Source organism: Erpetoichthys calabaricus, chromosome 1, assembly GCF_900747795.2.
Source record: "Erpetoichthys calabaricus chromosome 1, fErpCal1.3, whole genome shotgun sequence".
In the NCBI taxonomy this organism is placed as follows: domain Eukaryota; kingdom Metazoa; phylum Chordata; class Cladistia; order Polypteriformes; family Polypteridae; genus Erpetoichthys; species Erpetoichthys calabaricus.
In genome coordinates, this window is record NC_041394.2 from 96,340,655 (window position 1) to 96,361,942 (window position 21,288).

The following is a 21,288-nucleotide window of genomic DNA, read 5'->3' on the forward strand; positions in this document are numbered from 1 at the left end:
ATGTGAAATTCCTTTATAATTGATGCTTTTGAAGGTACCACTCATGTAAGATGAGGTTCTTCTGTATTAGTCAGTCAGTCAGTATCCAACCCGCTATATCCTAACACAGGGTCATGGGGGTCTGCTGGAGCCAATCCCAGCCATCACAGGGCGCAAGGCAGGAACAAATCCCTGGGCAGGGCGCCAGCACACACACACACACCCACACACCAAGCACACACTAGGGACAATTTAGGATCGCCAATGCACCTAACCTGCATGTCTTTGGACTGTGGGAGGAAACCAGAGCACCTGGAGGAAACCCACGCAGATACGGGGAGAATATGCAAACTCCACGCAGGGAGGACCCGGGAAGCGAACCCAGGTCTCCTTAATGCGAGGCAGCAGCGCTACCACTGCGCCACCGTGCCACCCCTCTTCTGTATTATAATTAAGTAAAGCACCCATATGTTTAAAATATGTATGGAGAAATTTTTATATCCCTAAAATAGAGAACAGTAAATACAAGGTTAAATCAAAAAGTAAAGGCAATTTGAACATTTTTCAGTAGCCACAATGGTTGGAAGCTGACGCAATACAATACGTTTGTGATGGCTTATGGGTAGTTCAAACATCTCACTACAATGCGTTGTTCAACAAGGGTGCAAATCCACAGCGGATTGTCCATGATTTTTTGACTCTGGCTTCAACCAACTGCAGGGTGCTGTGCTGCGCGTGTTCAAAATACCACCATAAGCTATCACAAACACATTGCATGTTGCTTCTGTTTGTTGCTGTTAGCACTTAATTTTCAAATTGCCCTTTACTTCTTGATTTACCATTGTAGGATACATTTCTTTGTCTTATTTTGGGTGGAAATTTAAAAAGAGAATAGCTAGGAGTGAGCAGTGTGGCCACAAATTGCCATCACCATAGCAGAACTAGTATTTGCATGTCTCTGTGAGACTGTGATGCCACTAACAGATTAAGTATAGTCTTATTAGACCAGTTTGCTTTCATGCTTCTATTTCAAAGCAGCTTCATGACTACTTAAGTGTTTGTCTAGTGTGTAGGTTTCAAAGCACTGAGTCAACAAATGTTATGATGGAATGAATATTTTACATAGAGCATCTTATGATCGTTGCAGACACTTGAGGCACACTTGTTTGGACTTTGGCATCACATTTTACTTGCTACTTAATTGATTCTGTGAATGAATTTGAAAACTGTTTTACTGGAGGGCTCAATATACATTAGCTGGAGGTGGTTGTGCTATCATTTTATTTCCTTCATTCATCCTAACTTTGAATCACTAAAAGCTAAAATGGTTAGCACTCAGAACTGACTGGTCAAATCATCTCACACTGATAGTCTTAAAAATATAGAAGAAGATAAAAGAAGAAGATTTGACCTCATAATTAAGTTAGACTGTTTGGGATCTTTAAACAAAATTGGTGATGCTCACAACACCTGAGCTGAAATGTAATTCCTGGCAGTATATTTGGCATATTCTGGATGTAAGTAGTCTTGAGAAAAGAATGCTTCAACAAAAATTACTTTTGATTATAGAACTTTATTATTACTCAGTGTGATTTTATACTTCATGCAGAGACTAATATTGGCTACTCTGAATTCACAATATAGCAGTCATTTTTATTGTTGGCTTTGATTTTTGCACAATGATTTATTTAAAAGAGGACATAACTTGTGCCGTTTCTGGTTTGTCCTATGGTTAAATGCAAATTATCTACTGGTTAAGGTCTTGTAGTGGCTCCTTCCACCCATTCCTATAGATGCTTAATCTGCTGAGATCTGATGACAATGAAGGGTGTTGCATTAAGTTAAGTTAACTTTCATATTCCTAAAACAGTTTGTTCCATGAGACCGTAAACCAGCCGTCACAAAGTATATAATCTTAGCCCTGACTCTGAGGGCTTGTGCTGGTGTATCATGTTCGTTTCCTGTGCTAATCAGGTTTTCCCTAAGCTGTAAGCAGCAAAGTAACAGTGCAGCGATATAACATTATTAAAAATTGAATTAAGCCATGTAAAGCTCCAAATAAGTTCAATTCACAAGGCTTTTAAAATTCAGTCCATACATTTACATTAAAACAGTGAAGTTTGTTAATTCCTTAGTAGCAGTGAGCTGAAGTCAGTACAGGATGAGTAAAGCTCTAACAGTATGTGACTTATGCATCAAATGAATAACATAATAAATGACAACACCTTGAAATGCTTTATGTAAAGTGCTTCATGTGTTTCATGTGCCTAAACTAGGGAGGTGATTGTTTAAGCCTATAGTGATGCAGAAGCAATTGAGCTTACATAGCTAGTAAGCTATTAAACATCTGTTGAATTTGTAGGAAAAATTTTGTTTAATAGGAGAATTTATGAGAGTCCTTAAACATGTCTACACTGTGGTTGGATCTGCATTAAATGCTAAAACAATGCAACCTTTAGCAAGCCCAGTACCTACAAATGGGCACTGTTCAAGCACAGAGTGTATTTTAAAACAGTAAGTTTTACTCTGCATCAAACAACCCTTGTTGAAAAAAAAAGAGCTTGAAAAATATGCCATATTTTGAGCTTTGTTCCTTTAAAGGATAAGTCTGTTATTTTCCAAGTTGAAGTTATTTCTTCACAAACATGCTAGATATGTATTTACCAGGCAAAATTGTGTATATTGTGCACATGTCCAAAAGGTACTGAACATTTGTCTCATTTATGCACATGTCATCCACTATATCAAAAAAATTGTAATCATATATTGTTGATCCTTGCTAAGAAGACTAAGACATTAAAACAGCTTCTGTATCTCTTAAGTAATCAAACATTCAAAGACAGACTTTTTTTGCTCGGAAATGTTGCAAAGCTGACTTTTTTTATATTGGCAATTCATTTTGGTATGAACTTGATAGTCTCATGAGGTCAGATGTGATTTTCAGATGAGACTACACATCTGGAGGGAACTTGTCACACACTTTTTTTCTTGTTTGTATTTATAGTCTGTTTTTTTTGTTATTTTTAACTCATTTTTTTTACTTTTATATAATTTCTGTTTTATTTGTTTATTTTGTAAAATTTAGGTACTGTCTCTTTAAATGTTCATCAGTTCTTTTTATTTTGTGGGTGGAACCGGAGGGGGCAGGGCCACCCTAACGTCACTGCTGCTGGGACCTCCCTCTGCCTTTATATTTAGGTCAGAGAGAAAGATTCATAAGTGGATCATTTAGTTTGAAAGTGTTATGATCATGTCACAAAATCTCTGAAAATTAGATGCATACCTTGAAAAACCACAAACCTGGCATATCGTTCAACCAAGGAGTGGCTCCCCAGAGTAGGCCTCACGTATGGGCATTTTAACCCCAACTCGAAAGGCAGGCCTCAAACCTGTACAAGCCCAAAAATGGGAATCAGGATTTTAAATTGCAAAAGTTCAAAAATCCACTAAATGAAGGCAGGAACACCATAAAACATCTGGTCCAAATGCAAAACAAAGTTCCTTTACATTTAAAGATTTATTGCAGAATTCAAAAGGATTACAAAAAATAAATGCAGGAGTAAAAACAGGTTTTTCCTAAAAAAAAACAAAAAAATCTAGTAATTACTGAATAATAATAGTACCTTCAAACAACAGTGGGGATCAATTTCCAGGAAATCCAAAAATCCAAAAGCACAACAAAAATATTTAGAAACAATCCACAATGCAGAAACAGCCATGTCATCTGCTGTTTCTCCTTAAATATAAGTGGGGCAGTTCACCAGCTGCATCATTAGGTGGTTCTGCCCCTCTGGGCTCGACATACAAGATATGAGAAACATAATTTGAAGGACAAGGTACAAAAACAACAAATATTCTTAAATATAAAATTAGCAATAAAGTGTTCACTAAACAATTCACTATAACATAAAACACAATGAATATAAAAATGAACATAACATCAACATCAAACATAAAAAGATAAAACATAATCAATGATGTTTACAAAAAATATTAAAGTGATAACCCAAAGATTAAACAAATAGAAATCATGTTGCGCCATGGGTAAAATCCTGGCAGAACCATGACAGCAAAGAGCTGTTTATGAATATTGCTTTTTCTTTGGATTTTCTATTTTTTTGTGTGATTTATTAATTTCTCTTTTTGGATTACGGATTGGACTTTTTGGGCAACCCTTTTGCCTTTTTTGGGCCTTTTATGCAATTTTTCTATTTTTGCTAATAAGTCCTCGGTTTATAAAGATTACTGTTTCTATCATCTCTACAAGCCAGAGCTTAATGGTTCTCTCTGTAAGACATTTTGATATATTTTGTGGGGTTGATTGTGTTTTAAACTTTTAAATCTAGTTCCCTATTTTGTGCCAGAGTAGGCCGTAGGCTGCAGGTAGTAGTTACGCCTATGGGAGGCAGCTAGATTTCCTGGTCACAATAGGTGAAAAGTAGTGCAGTTCTAAACAATTTGTTCTCAATTTTCATCGGTTAAAATTTAAAAACTGTCATACAGGTGCACCTGTGCTTTTCTTTGGGCTGTATTTCAGCATTGTTCTGATCCCTTAATCTTTTGACAAGTAGACTTTTTTCTTTACAGCCATGGATGGGTGAAGTACTAATAAAGAAAATTAAATGTGGTTTTATCTATTATGACAGGCAATAATATCAAGAAAACCACAAACCTTTTTCTGTTCCTACCAACATTTTCCTGACAAATGGTTTCTTTTATTGCATTATGAGAAATGTGTACAAATAAGTTATTTATATCACATTTCTCTAATTAACATCATCATGATATGCTTATTAACAAACACATGCTGCAGAATTGTTAACATATTTTTTACTTCTGGCAAAGAAATAGATTAATTGAATTGCTTAGGGTTACACAGTAAATCAGTGGTCAGTACTGAGACAGCACTTTTTTGAAAGTCACACTGACTACATTCTTATAATAAAGGATTTTAACACTGTTATAGATGTACTGCAACTTCTAAAACACGAATCTATAAATTTTAAAGCCTACATTTTTGAGTACATTGTCTAAAGATAACATTGTATGTTTCTGTAGTAAGAGAAATATAAACTTTTTAAGTGTGTATCCCAGTCTGTCATAGAATGTTTTCATGTTTAGCCTAATGCAATGTCCAGTATTACCGCTTGCTCCTGGACGTGTTGGAGAATGCTATTGCAAACAATGGGGGAACAATTCCCCAAATGATATATGTCAGCCATATATCAAAGTGACAAAGTTTGGGATTTATGTGGCAGTAACACAACCTGATGTACCCCAGTGCAGCTTATTTAATAGACAGGTTCTGGTAAACCTGAATTCATCCAACTGGGATATTGAATAGGACACAGAATAGCACTTTGACAAGAGGATGGAGATTTTAGTGGTTGACTTTTTTTTTTGTGCTACAGATGATGTGTCGGCTGGCAGTAGTCCTGAATTTCTTGATCGGCTTTCTGTGATGGAGGTAAGACTACAGACACAAGAGGAAGAAATCACATTGCTCAAGTCGGCTCTGACTGATACATTGCGCCGGATCCGTATATATGATGAACAGATACCGCTTATAAAGCAACACATCATTGCAGGTAAGTTTCTGCATGTTTCCTTTTTCCTTAGGTCATTTTTTTATAATTATGAAATGTAGCAGTCCTTAAACTGAAGCATAGTTCTTTTTTGAATTGGAATCCTGCAATGGTTAAGGAAAGTCTCACTTCATTGACAGTTTAGTGTATGACAGTCAATTTACTGTTCTTTGCAATAACATTCTTGATATCAGTGGGCAGTAATTTCAGGACATGCAAAATAATAGTGAAACTGAGCCCCCATCTGCCATTTCATCTTCTTTATTAAAAAATGATATATTGTGCGACACCTTCCGTGCAGTCTTCAAGGATAATGCAATTGTGATTGCTGTTTCTTACAGAAGAACAGTTATTACCACATTAAGTGCGCTATTCATTTACTTTTTTAAATCTGGAGTGCTCTTCTGACTGCTGGTTTTCTTTGAAACCAATTTATTAATCTGAAGTTATGTTCCTTCTTTTTATGTGAAGGTCTTGTCTGATTATTTACCTTCTTTCTGCTCTTACTCCAATGTACAAAATATCAGTGTTGTATACATGACTTTTCTGTGAAATTAACCAAAATGTATAAATATTTTATCTGCAAGAGCGAAGATTATTATACCTGAAACTGCTTATTAAGATTTTCATCTCTTATGTTTTTTTTTTTGTAGGAAATTTGTAGAGCAAATTGATGATGGGTCAGTTAGATGCGTTTCACAGAATTCCTAAGAAAAAACATTATTTTTTCAAGCTGAATATGTTTTGGTTCAACTTTCATGTTACTAGTTAAAGTTCATTTAAAAATAGAGCACCCTTTTAACCAAGCAAAAAAGGAAAAACTGTAAGGAAAGAATTGATTAATTTCAGGAAATCAACGGACAGTATACAGATATCTTGAAAAAGCGGGATGCACACAGACAGCAAGCTAAGTGAGGAAATAAAAATAACCAAAACATAATACAGAAGGAATTAAATGGACCAAAAAACTGCAGTTATTCCAGGATTTAGATTTAGATTGAGAATGTATTTTTGTTTTCTAGAATTAATTTAGTAAAGTATCAGGTAATGCTGCTGCCTCACATTTCAACGTAGGACAGTGCTAATGTTCGTTGAATCGTTTATGTGTGTTACCTCCTACCATATGTAGATATGCTGTCATACAGATTCATGACACTTAGTTGCTCTGATGTAAGTGAGTCCATTGATTAAATTATGCTTTTTGATGTCCTATCATTTAGAATTTGTCCCTGCTTTCATCAGGCTTCAAGCCTCTGCGATCTGGCGTTAGATAAACTGGTAAAAGAAAACTGACGGTACCATATCTGAAATTTATTTTAGAAAAAAACATGTACCAGTACTAAGGTAGTAATGTAGAGGTTTGCAAGGTACTGATTTTTCAGTCCCCCTCCCAACTGCTACCGCCACAGATTTATCCCATGTCCACCCACCTGTGTTAAAATTTCACCCTCTTTCTGTCTACTACTGCCTGCTTACTCCTGTACACACAAAAGGTTCCATTCTGCTCCCACAACATTTCCTCTTTAAAAGGCACTTGAATTGGGTGCATAGCCTAAGTGGATTTCTAAAGCAGTGCAGTCTAGGGAAAAAAATCACACAAATTAGAGTAAATGACTGTTTTATTTTTTTCACAATACTACTGAAGTTGATCAATTGATGCCCTTTTCAAAAAACAATAAATATGTGAATAAGACAAGATGTCTTTGTTTTCCTAAAACAGCCATTTGGCTAATATTTTAAAAATCCCAAAAATTGGCTTGCTCATTGCTTAGACTGTACAAACAAACAACAGACCTACAGATTTTGTCCAATCCATATATGACAGGTGTATGTTTTGAAAGTGCACACACAGCGTAACTCATGTGTGGTGTGGTTTGTCAAAAAGTAACTGAACACCAAAGCTAAAATATCAAACAAAATTCCAACTTAGGTATCATTCCTAAATTCATGACAAGAAATATATACTAACCTCTGTGTCGGAAGCAACTTTCCACCTCAACTTCTTATAATCTGGTTTTGTTTAAAAAAATTTCCTGAGTTCTTTGTTAATGTTTTTTTATGTGTTTTGTTTTCCATTTGGAGGTGTTTCACTGAATTCTGCAAATTGTTTTCGTGCTCAATCATAATCACCTTTTACTGCAGCACCATTTGTTTGCTATGCTTACCACCATTTTTTGGTCAGATTGTTTACAGTTGTTACTGCATTGCTATGTAGTAAGGACTGGACATGTTCAATATATGGTCTCAGTGTCATGATGATATAAAGGTCAGCATCATTCACATCCTGTTTGTTAAAGATTGTGGATACACAAACAAATTTCTTGAGTACTTTTTTTGTGAGCTAGTATTCTGGTTTCAATCTTTATGGTCTGAATTCTGAAAACAAATTAGTTTAATGTTTTGGGTTGACTTCTCAATTTATTCATCTCTAGTTTAAAACTTTTACTGGTTTCTTCACTTGATGTTTCATCTCTTAGTCCCTATTCTTGAATCCTCAGATGTTTCCCTTTATTGACATTTTGGTAAAAATCTTACTGAATTTTGAACTGTATTCTGATGTAACGTATAGTATGTGTACAACATAACTAATTCTCTGAAAGAGAAATATCTGACCTTTATTTTGATGGGTAGAACATGAATATTGAGTGAAGTATGATTAAGTTATGACCAGTTTACAGCAGAAAACACAAAAATGAGACTGGGTTTAAATGATTAAACTACCTGCCAACTAATTATAGAAAATGAAAATTTTGAGTTTTTAATATACTGCACAATATTTTTGTCAATTTAGTTCCAAAGCCATTATTTTGATCTGATCCATAAGGCTTCTTTAAGGTTTTAGAAATACTGAAATCATGTTAAATCTCCTTTGCTGAATGTTGCTAATTTTTTTTCCTTCATTTAGTTAATCCCGCAGCTGCAGCAGTCCTAAATCATCCTTGTTTCACTGATGGTAACACATGCCTCCGAAAATTGCCTATAAGCTGTGGCCTTGATTGTCTGCACCGTTCTTCATGTCCAAGGTATAGTGTGGAATGGCTTTATTATAATTAATTGGTATGAGATACTGCTTACAGCAGTATGGTACATTTTTGATAGATTGGCTTGTGGCACAGAGCAGTTTATATTTAAAGAGCAGGAGGCTTAGACTGCCCTGCAAATGATGTATTGTTGATTCCATGTTGTGTAGCAGGTGCATAGCAGTTAATGTTTTATTGTACTTAGAGTTTTATTATACATATATAGTTTATCAAGAGTATTATATGTGCTTTCCTGAGTTATTTTAAGATTTTTATTGTGTTGTTTTAATATAAGTATTTTTCAGAACAGCCATTTGACAACTCTGAGGTTGTATCAGTTTATACTGATTTTAAAATAGTTTGTATCTGTTGCCAAAAATGGTTATTTTGAAATATATATAATAACTTAAATGGAGAATGTATTAAATATATTACAACAATGAATGTATTTATTTTCATGAAATTGTTTTGTTGAAAAGTTATTTCCTAAGTGCTAAGTAAAAATAATAATTAGAACTAAAATTTGTGTTATTGGGAATTTTCAGAAGATATTTTTCTCCATTCATGATAGGATTCAAGAATTTCTGTACTTGTTTATATATTTCTTCTTTGGTTTTCTTACAAATAAAATGTATAATTATCTTGGCAAGAGCTGTATAAGGAAATCTGCCCATTTTTGTCAGGTCTAGTCCTTGCTTTTTATTTGTCTTTTCATCTTCAGGGTATATTTCTTTGGGAGTGACCCTCCTACTGGAGAGCAGGTATGGAGGTCCTTCTCCCACTTCTTTGTCACTTTTAACTGAGATCTCCAACACTGGTACAGTTAATCTGTGTTCCTTGTGATAAGTGTACCTGGGAATAGTGCTGAGTGAAATTATAAATTCTGGTGATCATGTTTGCAAAGTTTTTTACACAGTAAACTATAAATACAAGCCATATTGTGGATAGCGTGATAAAACGCCTTTACACTGTACTTGCAGATTATAAGAAAGAAAACTTTTCAAAAATAATAAATAATAATTAAAAATAATTTCTAAAATAATAGCAGTAATTTCTTATGTGCCATGCATGTCTTTGTGAATTATCGTCTCACTTGTCTCATTCATTAAGTAAAACTTTAATTTGCTAAAGTGATAATAATGTCGTGAAGATATTATGTAAAGAATAATTAAATTAATGACAAACCAAGTGTAGGTTTTTTTCACTGCCTGGAATTAGAGATATTTACAATTAAATCATGTTTACCAGAACTTAGTAGCACTCAAAATATTCACCGTCAGCAATTTTTGATAAGATGAAAAACATGGTACAATATTTGCTAGTTGGAATACATGTGTATTTGTTTATTTCTACACATTCAAAAAAAAATTTGCTAAATTCGCCGTAGCTGTCGATACTTCATATGGTACCGGCTCTGTCAGGCAGCACTCTATTGGCTGTCAGAAAATGAGATAAGCATGTGTATGCTGGAAAGTCAGCACTCATTCAGTAAATGTAACACAGGTTGCGATTTTCAATCATTTTAATTGACATGGTCTGGTGATTAGATCCACAAATGCGGCAAATCTGACATACTCCAAGTCGCATAGATTTCAAAGAATATCTGCGAGCTATGTTTTGAGCAGCACGTAAAGCCTCTAACATTTTGACTAACTTATAGACAAGCACTCCTACTAGTTCAAGTTAAGCATGCTGTCATATGTTAAGTAAGTTATATGCTTTTTTATCTCTACATTCTAGTTCCTAAACATTTCACAGTCCTCATTGCATTAAACATGTTAATTAATGAAGTGATGCTGTAGATAGCTAGTTTTGTGTTTATCATGGCCTTGAAACCATCTTCAGCAGCTGCAGACAACATTCAAAAATCCCCTCTTACACTAACAGTGGGGTCTGATCACTTTACTCATATGTTTTTTCACATTTCATCAATTTGTGCATTTCAGTATACCCTTGTTGAAGACAGTAAATGGGTAGAAAATCCTCTTGACTTCAGCCTCACTATTTTGGGAAGTTCAATAGCAAAAGTAATACATACAGTATGGATATTTTCAATAGTGATATGATTTTCATCTTGTATATCTGTAATAAAATTACAGACATTTTAGTATGAAACCAAAAACAAATTTCATTTATGCATTAGAAGAGTTTACAAGTCCATTAGGCTGTTAAGCAAAATAGGCCTTGGTACATCGGTGTTAAACCCTAAACTGAAACTGATTTTTTATCAGTCTCAGAATAAATTTATGTTATTATGTTATACTCTAGTTACCTTTTTGTTTGTGTTCATATTCATTTATTCTAATTATTAACCTAAACTGTTAATATTTTGGTGATATAAAGAAAAAAATCAGTTTTACAAAGTATAATCTGCTTCTTTATTTGTCATAATTGACATTCTGTGTAGTAGTTTTATACTTGAGTTTTTACAAGAGTCTTGTAACTTTACAGATTTGTATTATGTACTACGGTAAATGTAAAATTCCTTTACTAAACATACAGACTGGGCTGCATAGTGGTGAAGTGGTAGTGCTGATGCCTCATAGTAAGGAGACCAAGGTTCACATTCTGGTTCCTCCCTGAAAGGAGTTTGCATGTCATGTCTTGTCTGACTGGGTTTCTTCCAGGTGCATCAGTTTCCACTCACAGTCCAAAGACATGCATGTTAAGTGAATTGGTGATGCTAAATTGACCATAGGGTATGTTTGGTGTGTGGGTGCTCGCCCTGCAATGTACTGGCACCCTGTCCAAGGTTTGTTATTACCTTACACCCTGTGCAAACCGGGATAGGCTCCAGCACCCCCGCAACTCTGGTCTGGATTAAGCCAGATAGAAAATTACTTATGATGATGTTGTACTGGCTACATAGTGTAAGCTTGCTATATTTATGCTCAAAAAACAAGAAATTGTTTTTCTATGTCTCCAGTTTTAAAATCTTTTTTTCTGACTTTACCTCTGGCTGGAACACATCAGAAATATTTAAAACTCTGACATTCAGAGTAAGAGTGTACACATTTTCTTAACTGCCTGCGGCTCTAAACATTTTTCCTTAGGTTTTTTTTTTTTGAGAAGCATTTGGTGTTTTTATTATTAAAAAACAGCAGGCTACAGTGTTTACAATACCTTATTTTAAATTTCTAGCAGGTGTCAGTTTTTTATTTTCTGTCTTCTAAACTTGTGTTTAATTATGCTAGATTTGAATGAACTTCTTTGTTAATGTACCCATTTTAGCAATAGTTATTTAGTTGTATGCACAGTGTTTCACACAGTGCTATATTAAGTACCCAGTGGCCATACTTGAGGAAAAGTAGAGACACCTTTCTGGAAAGTGACTAAAGTAAAAGCTGCCCATGAGAAAACTACTCAAGCAGAAGTTTTAAAGTATATTATTAAGTGTACTTAGTTTTAAAAGTACAAGTAAATGTAGGATCTCTGCTTCTTTTAGCTATATATCATTAAATATCTGTCTTTCTGTTCCAGTATCATGTGAAAAACATCTATTTTTACAAAACTTTGCAGCTATTTTTGCTATAGTCTAATTTGGAATATAGCCTAATACAATTTCAGATTTAGATATCTAAAAGAAAATAAAAACGGAGACAATCCCACTTAAAGTTGCCATCTTTGCTGGACCTTTGTGCCTTTTACATTGAGAACTTAGCATTAAATCAATGTAATTTTTACTTCAAAAGAATTAGAAAGGATTGTGTAGCAAAGCAACCCCAATTTCAGATGTCTATGTTGACCACAGTAGTTAATGAGAATTTTTAAACATTTATGATGGATGATTGTATCAAAAATCCATTCCCTCTTTTGTGAATGCTCATTTTTGATAAACATCAAAGGTCCAATTCATTGGTCCTCTAGTGCAGATGATAAGTGAACAAATGACCTATTTGTGATTCACAGGAGTAACAAAAGTGTTTTGAGATGGCGTGAGAGGATGTGGACACTTTGTGGGTATCCACCAGGAGTGCTGCTCAGGGGAGGAGGAGGGTATGTGTGTGCTCAACTCTCATTTGTCTCTCGGCGATCAAGTTACACGCTACGATTGTGTGCATTCTACACACTCCATAACATTTCAATATTTTTACTGAACTATTGATATGATTATTGTTAATGTTCTATGGATTGTTCTTTGCTGCAAAATTATTTCTGTTTCTTTAAATCTTACACTTAATTTCACAATAAAATTTTGCAATCTCGATCTCTTACAAAAAAGGGCATAATAAGCTCAAAAGTACTAAATTCTAAAAATACTAAAAAAATAAATGTCTTCCTGTCACGGTGAGGAAGTCACATGTGTCAGATTTGTTTTTAATTTGTTTTCTGCATTTTGTCACTCTTCTGGGCGAATCTGTTCAGAACATATTTATAGTCAAAAAACGTCTTACTAACCTAAAATAATTTAGACTATCTTCTTCTTGCACATGAGTCTTATTGCAATCACTAAATGTGAGCCAAGTAACTGCAACTTGAAGCAGTGACATTCAACATTAGCCAAACACCTTAATGATTGTATTTTAATTCACTGGGGGCCCTAATAGGAAAGACATACATTCATCACTTGCTTTAAGAAGGAGCCAATTCATTTCTGAAAAAACCTTCAATAAAGTGAATTTTTGTAACCTAATTACAATTGATTTAAATGCAAACATTTTTAAGCATTCCCTGGTTCCAAAAATGAACTCCATTTTTGTTCAAATAAGTTTGAAGTACATGAAAATCAAAAAAATGTATTTAATAATATCATTAATCACGATCTGTTTTGGATCTGTAATGCCCAGGATAATGTGATAAGACATGAGCACACGTGACACTGTCGATGAACCACATTGTGTAAATGCACAAGCCCACTTCACTGCAGCCTCATCAAGCCTTGCCATGTTTGGCAGGATGCCATGAGGACAGCATCAGCTTTGGAAATAGCCGAGACTGCAGATTGTGCAGCATCAAAATGTATCCCACTTATTGCACAGGCCGTGGTCAGGTGTGCTGGGAATGACTAAGTAGACAATTGGGTGTTAGCACCAGCAGCACATTTCTGATTCTTCACATACGCACATTTTTGTAAAATTGTTGTTCCTGAAGCTGGATATATAACTGTCTGAATAAAGCATTGCAGTAATAAATGTGTCCAGCAAAATATACAAACGTAAAAGTAGCCGTTTATGCCTGAAAATGTAACTAAGTAAAAGCGAATGTGGGCAGAAAATTTTATACTCAAGTAATCGTAATGAATTATTATTATTAATCTAGAAATAATTTTTAAAACATACTCAAATACAGTAATTAAGTATTTCTACTTTGTTACTATAAAACACTGGTTTTATATTATTCTTAGTAACATTTTTGAAATATTTGATCTTTATGTAATATTTACCATATAATAAATGCAGTGAATTTTCTCACTGTTTTTCCAAGTGTGAAAGCTCAATTAAATATAAAATAAATGATTTCGAGAAAGCCTTATGTGGATTTTTTTAGATATACCTTCCAAATTGTGTATCTGTTGCATAAACTTTTCATAATATGTACAGTATACTAACTATATTGAAGCATATGGCATCACTGTGCTCTATATTTTTATAAAATAATATTTGTCATATATTCTGGTAAAATCTATATCCTATATTACCCCCTTTCAGTTTGAATCATGCTGTATATATTTGGTATATATTTGGATCTTTGTAAAAGTTGTATTTTTTTACATATTTTTTTCTAGTTATGTAGGAGTTCCAGTGGAACAAGATGGATTTATTGAAAGAAATTCTTTATCAAATAAGAAAGAAAAGTCTGACCAGATTTACAGATTGGATGTAGGGACACAGACTGATGAATCCCTGGTGGATTACCTTCAGCACAGTACATTTTCCTTTCATCCAGCAACAGAAAATGATGATATGGATCTAAAGTGTAGGACTTCTTCCACAAAGATTTCATTTTTACATACCCGAGCAGTTCAAAGCTTGTCCTTGGAAGATGCCTTAATCCCTGAATCTCCATTATTAAAGGAAAATGTAAAAAACATTAATTGTCTGCCAGAGCCAGCATTAGAGAACCCCCCTATGACTTCCTGGGCCAACATGGTAGAAGAGCAACCTGTTAGGCCAACATATGTAAGTGGACTTCTTCATGACCAACAGCAATTAGATTTGCTGCCTAAACAAGATAGAGATGCTGCAATACAAGAATATGATGAATCCCACTTGCCTCCTGTTGAAGAGGGAAAAGAAACAAATCACAAGCAGCTTACTCTTAAAGTCAATCTGGAAGATGACATACCTGGGAAAGTAAAAGAGCCAAATCAGTTTCCTCCCTCTCCATCACAACTCAGAAAGAACCAAAATCCCACTTCCAAAAGTGGCCATATGTCTCCTGTGTCTACAGTGACAGAGAATGAGAAAAAACCACTGTGCGTTTTAGCAATCAGTAATTTTTACAGCATGAAATAACTTTTCTTCTAATTGTGCATGGCTTTTTGGATCTTGTTTTTAACATAATCAACCCTTTTCTGCAGTTAATTTCTATTTTGAATTTTCTATTTCTTTTGCATTGTATGGATTCAAAATAGTTCAATGGTTTAATAAACAGGTAGATATAATTATTAGTTAGTAGAGAGTATCTACTTATCAATCCATCCATATTATCAATCTTATGTTTCCATTTCAGCCAGACCATATACTATTGGCACTGTGGACAGGTCACAAATCCATTATAAAGCACACTTATTCCCAAATCCACACTCGCCTATTAAGTCAAACATCTTTGTGAGGCGAGAGGTAAATGAAGTAACCTGAGAGGTTCTTGGGTAAAATGTGCAAACTGCATACTAATACTAAGAGTAACTATTACGCTGCCTTCATTGTGGACTACTGCATTTTATTTTATGTAGTATAAACTGTGCTACCTGTCTAAGACGGTTTGAAATATAAGTAATCAATACAGAGCTCCGCATAGTTAGTGTTAACATTTTGCAGTATAACATCTACTGGAAAGTATTTTGTACTTCTGATGCAGCATTGTTATTCATTCCAACAAACACTTGTAGTAATAAAATGCATTGCATTTTTCATTCCAGAAGATGACACATTACAAACATTAGCACTTTTTTTACGAATCCCACACCAAATGGCACATAACAGAGACATAGATCCGGACAGACACACAGATACATAGACACACACAGACACTTGTCCTTTTATTGAGGTGGATAAATAGCCCAGAGATCATAGGAGATAGGAGATCTGAAGTGATCTTGCTTCTTTAATATAAGACAGTTATTTATATAATTTCCTTAATTTCATAAATTGCTTACAACTACTGAAAGTTTGACTATTTAAATATAACCTAGTGTAATACAGTACTTTTATGATACTATGAATACCATATTACCACTGAAACAAATCTCTCATTGACAGACAGATTTATGTTTTGAAATTTAAGTCTAATTTAATTTAAGATTTTCCACAGATTTGGCTAAAGACATTGCTGAAAGAACCTTTATTAGTTAAGCACTTTACTATTTATCAAGTAGGCATTTATTGATTAAATATGTTTTAAGAAGTGTTTGATTCTTGAACTTTAGGACTGCCTTGGCAAATGCCCTTTTTCTTGTTTAACCTCATCTTGAAAAATTTCCTAACAATTCTTAAAATCAACTGTTTCTTCATCTTCTCAATCATATCAATTGTTTATCTGTGCTTGTTTAGGAAAAAAACTCTCAAATTTTATGATTAAATGTATCTATAAATCACACTAATAACTATGCTAATATATCATTTTTCTGTTTTTAATAATTTTGTTTGTGCTCTTGAAAGACTTAAAATGCACTGTTAAATATCCAGAATTTATCAAATTTAAAGTCATGCTTATTTTACAAATCATCTAGCATGTGCATGTTTGTCTTTAAAAAATAAAAACAAATCATTATTTATAATGCCTCTCTAAGCTGCATGGAACTGGATTTTATTTTGCTCAGCTGTGGAGGCATTTCTATAAAAACACTCAATCATAGAATGGTTACTACCAGAAGTTCATATTAACATACAGAAGTGTATACATCAAATCTAAAAATGCATTTCACTATTTTCAGTGACTCACAACTTACATAATAATGAATTATAATGAAGATGAAGCCCACTTTTTTTACAAGAATAAAGAAGAACTAGTGGTGTTGTGTGTGGTTTGCTTACTATCACAGATAAGGTGCTAGCAGACTTTTAATACTACAAGTGAGCTACAATTATTCACTTAAAGGAAATTTACTTTTTTTGTAATAAATATTCATCATTTGCTTAACTAAACAGTGCATTGAACTCAATTTTCATTATTGCTCTTCATAAGTTTGTGTATTACTTTTGTAAGTAAAAATGTATATTTAAGATCTATTCTACTAAACATGTGTAAATACATGAAACAAACTTTATCCACAGTATTATCAGAATTAATAACTTGATATAATAACAAAGACAGAGTCAAAGAACATTAGTTATCTATATTAATATATATTCATATATTAAGATTGCTTTAATAATTAGATGCTGATTATAATTTCATTATATTTTTAATTTAATTACACAAAAGGCCAATAACATATTTCCTCAAGTGCAGTTTTAGCACTGGAGAATTTGTGACAGAGTGGTTTTTAGATTTATTCACAACATGTTGCCATCTGATGAACATCATTTTGTGTACTGTAGGGCTTAAACAGTAGTAAAGCAATATACTGTAATTGGCATACATTTGAAATACGTTCTTGTATAAATGTATCTTTTATACATTCAAATTATTATAATTAGGTTTTCAAATGGTAACATTGTTTTTACGTATTACAGTGTAGTGTAGCAACTATACAGCAAATCTCTAAGAGGTAAAAGGCAAGCAGCAACCCTTTAAGCATTAATGAAATTAAAACACTTTTTTCGTTCACAGAGGTCAACACATGACCCTAGGCTGAGAGAAATAAGTCAGTGTTATTATTTTAAAAACCAAAACAGACAGAAGTGTCATGCAGTGCGGTCATTTTGCCCTAGTAAGTAAGATAGTCCAGGGTCCCTTAACCCATTAACCCGCTGGAGTTGGAGTGGTCTCAGGTGCCTCCACACAGCAGTGTGATTATGTGGATGAGGAAATTTATACACCTACTCCAGAACCTCAGAATAAATGCAGGGTGGGTTGGAAGTGACTGTGGGTTGGTTTTTAAAACACTTGAAGATTTGACCATCTATATCATTTATTTGGCCAGAATGAGATGAAGAGACTTTTACAGGCATAATCACATAGTCATCTCTGATTAATGAGTTAAAAAAAAATGAAATATTTTCCAATTTATGTGAAAGCAGCTTCTGTACTTTTTAATTGTGCCAGAATTTAGATAAAAATTACAATATAATGTAATGCATACATTAAGAAGAGGAAGCATACTTGAACAATCATACAGAGATTTGTCCAAATGCATTTCTTGTAGTTAGTCCACAGGAAGCAGCTGCTGAAGAAAGGAAATTCTCAAGTACTATTTTTTGCAGTTTAGTAATTCATACAGTATACAGTAAAGCTAACATAAAATTCTGTGCTGAGAGCCCTGTATTTGAATCAGTGAGAGGTGCTTTTTTGTAATGTATGTTATTGTAAGAGTGTTTTCAGAATTAATTTATAGGACAATAAACAACAGAAAGACTAAGGTAATGTATTTAATATGCTAAACACTGAAAAACAGCATTTAGTAAAACATAATTTCATTAGTTTCACTTTAAAATTATTCAGAATTCATAGGAAACCTGAATTTCTTACATATGAGTTATAAAGTTCAGCCTTCAATTGCTTATATTACATTTAATACTTAGACATGAAGAAAGCAATTCAAAATAAAGAGTTACAAGAAAAGAACATAAATAAAAAATAAATCATGGGAATGATGTCACATGAACTATATGAAAAAACAGTTACTCAAAAGATGTTATTTTTTAAACTCACACATACTATGTGTGAAACTGTAAGGTGTAAAGAAGAAATGTCCACACCAGTTTAGCTCTTGTTGAGCTACACCTAAGTAATATGCTTCATCTGCAGCACAAGAAGTATACTTTTAGATTTGTTGGAGCCTTTTTAGATATGTTGGTGTATAAACAGCCCATGTTTAACAGTAAAACTAGAAAATACAGACATTGTATCAATTTTTTAATTGAAACAAAACTATATACACTACATTGCACAATGTATATATTTTTAAATCAAAATTGCATTCTTCTGAAGTTCCTAAAAATTGAAATTTTAAGTATAAACAAGAACACAGTATATCCTAAAACTCTTGCTAATTATTTTATGTTTCTAAATTCTATGATTGAGTGTTTGAGGTTCCATGTAGCTACAGTGTAATTTGGGGTTTTAGGTTGCCTACACTCAGTTTGTACTCTAAGTTTACTAATTTTCTTATGTTGGGCAGAATTCGCAGGAATAGTTCTTCTGACAAGCTGGTGAAAGAAAATCTTGATAAGAATAAGCAGAAACTGGCTAAGAAAACAGTATCTTCTATAAATCTCCTAACACGGTCTTCCAGTTTAGAAAAGTAAGTTTGCACATTTACAGTTTTTATTTTTTATTTTAATTGCTTCACATGTGAAATGGCTAAAGATAATTATTTTCTTGATTTATGTCAGTGTAGGGCTTTTTCTTGTTTAAGCCAGAGGAAAGTTCTTAAGACCCCACAGAAAAAGGTGTAAAGAAATAGGATCAGTTTTATAGTAATACAGTGAAAGTTGATTTAAATAACTGTGTATTCTGACTATGCCCTGATACATATTTACAGTACCTTTCATTAACAGTGAAGGTCAGTTTGCAATAATGACCCTGATGACATTTTAAGTAACAAAGCAAACTGGAATTTTTTATTCAATTTTTTACTGATGTCAAAACAAATAGTAAGACATTAACAGACATTTACACATTTTCATGTATAAATTTGAATTACACAACCGTCCCCCTCACACCAGCACCCACCCAAACCCCCCCATCCCAGGATCTATTTGAGAAAGTGAATTAAATTAGAATTAATAAAACATGCAGGTCACTGACAGGTCCCATAGAGCCACAAGTCCGGCTGAGCAAAGAAATCTAATTGAAGAATGTCAAATTATAATCAGGGGTACACTGATCAGGGAGATAGTGTTTTCCCAGTTAGTATGCATGGCAAGTAAGATTGTAAAAAGAGGACTTTCAGACCAAGAAAGTGACAGGTTCAGGATTCTTCCATAGGCACTTAAAGGTAGCCCTGTAAACTTCTTTGGCCAAGAGATGAGATTCTTGCAAACAGGCCATTTCTACGTTATTGCAGGGTAATAAATCAGCAACACTTGAACACGTGCAAGTGGAAAAAAAGTTACCTTACATTCCAGAAAAAGACAGATTAGCCATCAGAGAGAACAAGGGAAAGATAGCAGCAAAGGGGAGCTGTAAAGAGAACACATTCAAGAGTATCGAATGTGTTTGTCCCGTGGTTTTGCTAGCAACTGCCTACAAAGTAGACAATAGCTCCAGAATCTCACCTCCAAACCCTCTAGTATAAATTTAATGGAAACAATACAAAGAACTGAACCGAGGTCTCTTTAACAAATAATGGAAAGTAACCAACAGGTTGTGCCCACAAGTGGGCCTACGTGAAGAGAGCTTGGCAAACAATCCCACCCTAACCCTCACACCCACGTGACCTAGGTCAATGTAGCAATAATTCGAGAGCATATATCTGAGGGCAAAAATATAAACGTCTACACGTGGAAGTGTGTGTGTCTGTCCGGCCCAGAAGTGAGAGGTGGAGTCGGGTTAAGGGCTCCACATCTGAGGATACGCAAGCAAGGCCAGCACGTCAGGAAAAACGAAACCTCCGAATAAAGAGTCACTCGCTTAGCCGCTAATACATTAGCGAGGTGAGCACATCGGCAAAACGGTATCCCTTTTACTTTTCCTTTCGCCGCTAATACACAAGCGATGCGAGCACGTCGGCAAAATGAAACCGGAGAGAGATGCCCAGAGTAGTTCCTTTGAATTGCCTGATATCTCTGCATTTCAATTTTTTTCTGACAATTTCAATAGTTTCTAGGACCCCGGGCTTTTTACAGCACGGGCTTCCACAGCTAGTACATATATATACTGTATGTATATATATATATATATATATATATATATATATATATATATATATATATATATATACTAGCAAAATACCCGCGCTTCGCAGTGGAGAAGTAGTGTGTTAAAGAGGTTATGTAAACATATATACATAAACATATATACTTATATACATATCTACATATACACATATCTACATATATACATATATATATATATACAGTAATCCCTCCTCCATCGCGGGGGTTGCGTTCCAGAGCCACCCGCGAAATAAGAAAATCTGCGAAGTAGAAACCATATGTTTATATGGTTATTTTTATATTGTCATGCTTGGGTCACAGATTTGCGCAGAAACACAGGAGGTTGTAGAGAGACAGGAACGTTATTCAAACACTGCAAACAAACATTTGTCTCTTTTTCAAAAGTTTAAACTGTGCTCCATGACAAGACAGAGATGACAGTTCCGTCTCACAATTAAAAGAATGCAAACATATTTTCCTCTTCAAAGGAGTGCCTGTCAGGAGCAGAGTCTGTCAGAAAGACAGAGAGTAAAGCAAACAAATCAATAGGGCTGTTTGCTT

General features: G+C 34.1%; 1 protein-coding gene across 3 annotated transcripts in view; it reads left to right on the forward strand.

The window, feature by feature from the left end:
- eml3 (EMAP like 3) overlaps nucleotides 1-21,288 on the forward strand; it is a 242,950-nt gene that overhangs the window by 130,488 nt on the left and 91,174 nt on the right. For 2 of the 3 annotated variants that reach the window (XM_028803796.2, XM_028803805.2), the window contains exons 2-5: nucleotides 5,391-5,567; nucleotides 8,470-8,587; nucleotides 14,310-14,999; nucleotides 19,029-19,151. In XM_028803796.2, coding sequence (XP_028659629.1) covers nucleotides 5,391-5,567; nucleotides 8,470-8,587; nucleotides 14,310-14,999; nucleotides 19,029-19,151 — 1,108 coding nt within the window. The remainder of the gene's footprint in view (nucleotides 1-5,390; nucleotides 5,568-8,469; nucleotides 8,588-14,309; nucleotides 15,000-19,028; nucleotides 19,152-21,288) is intronic. The other variant, XM_028803813.2, reaches the window with a different exon arrangement.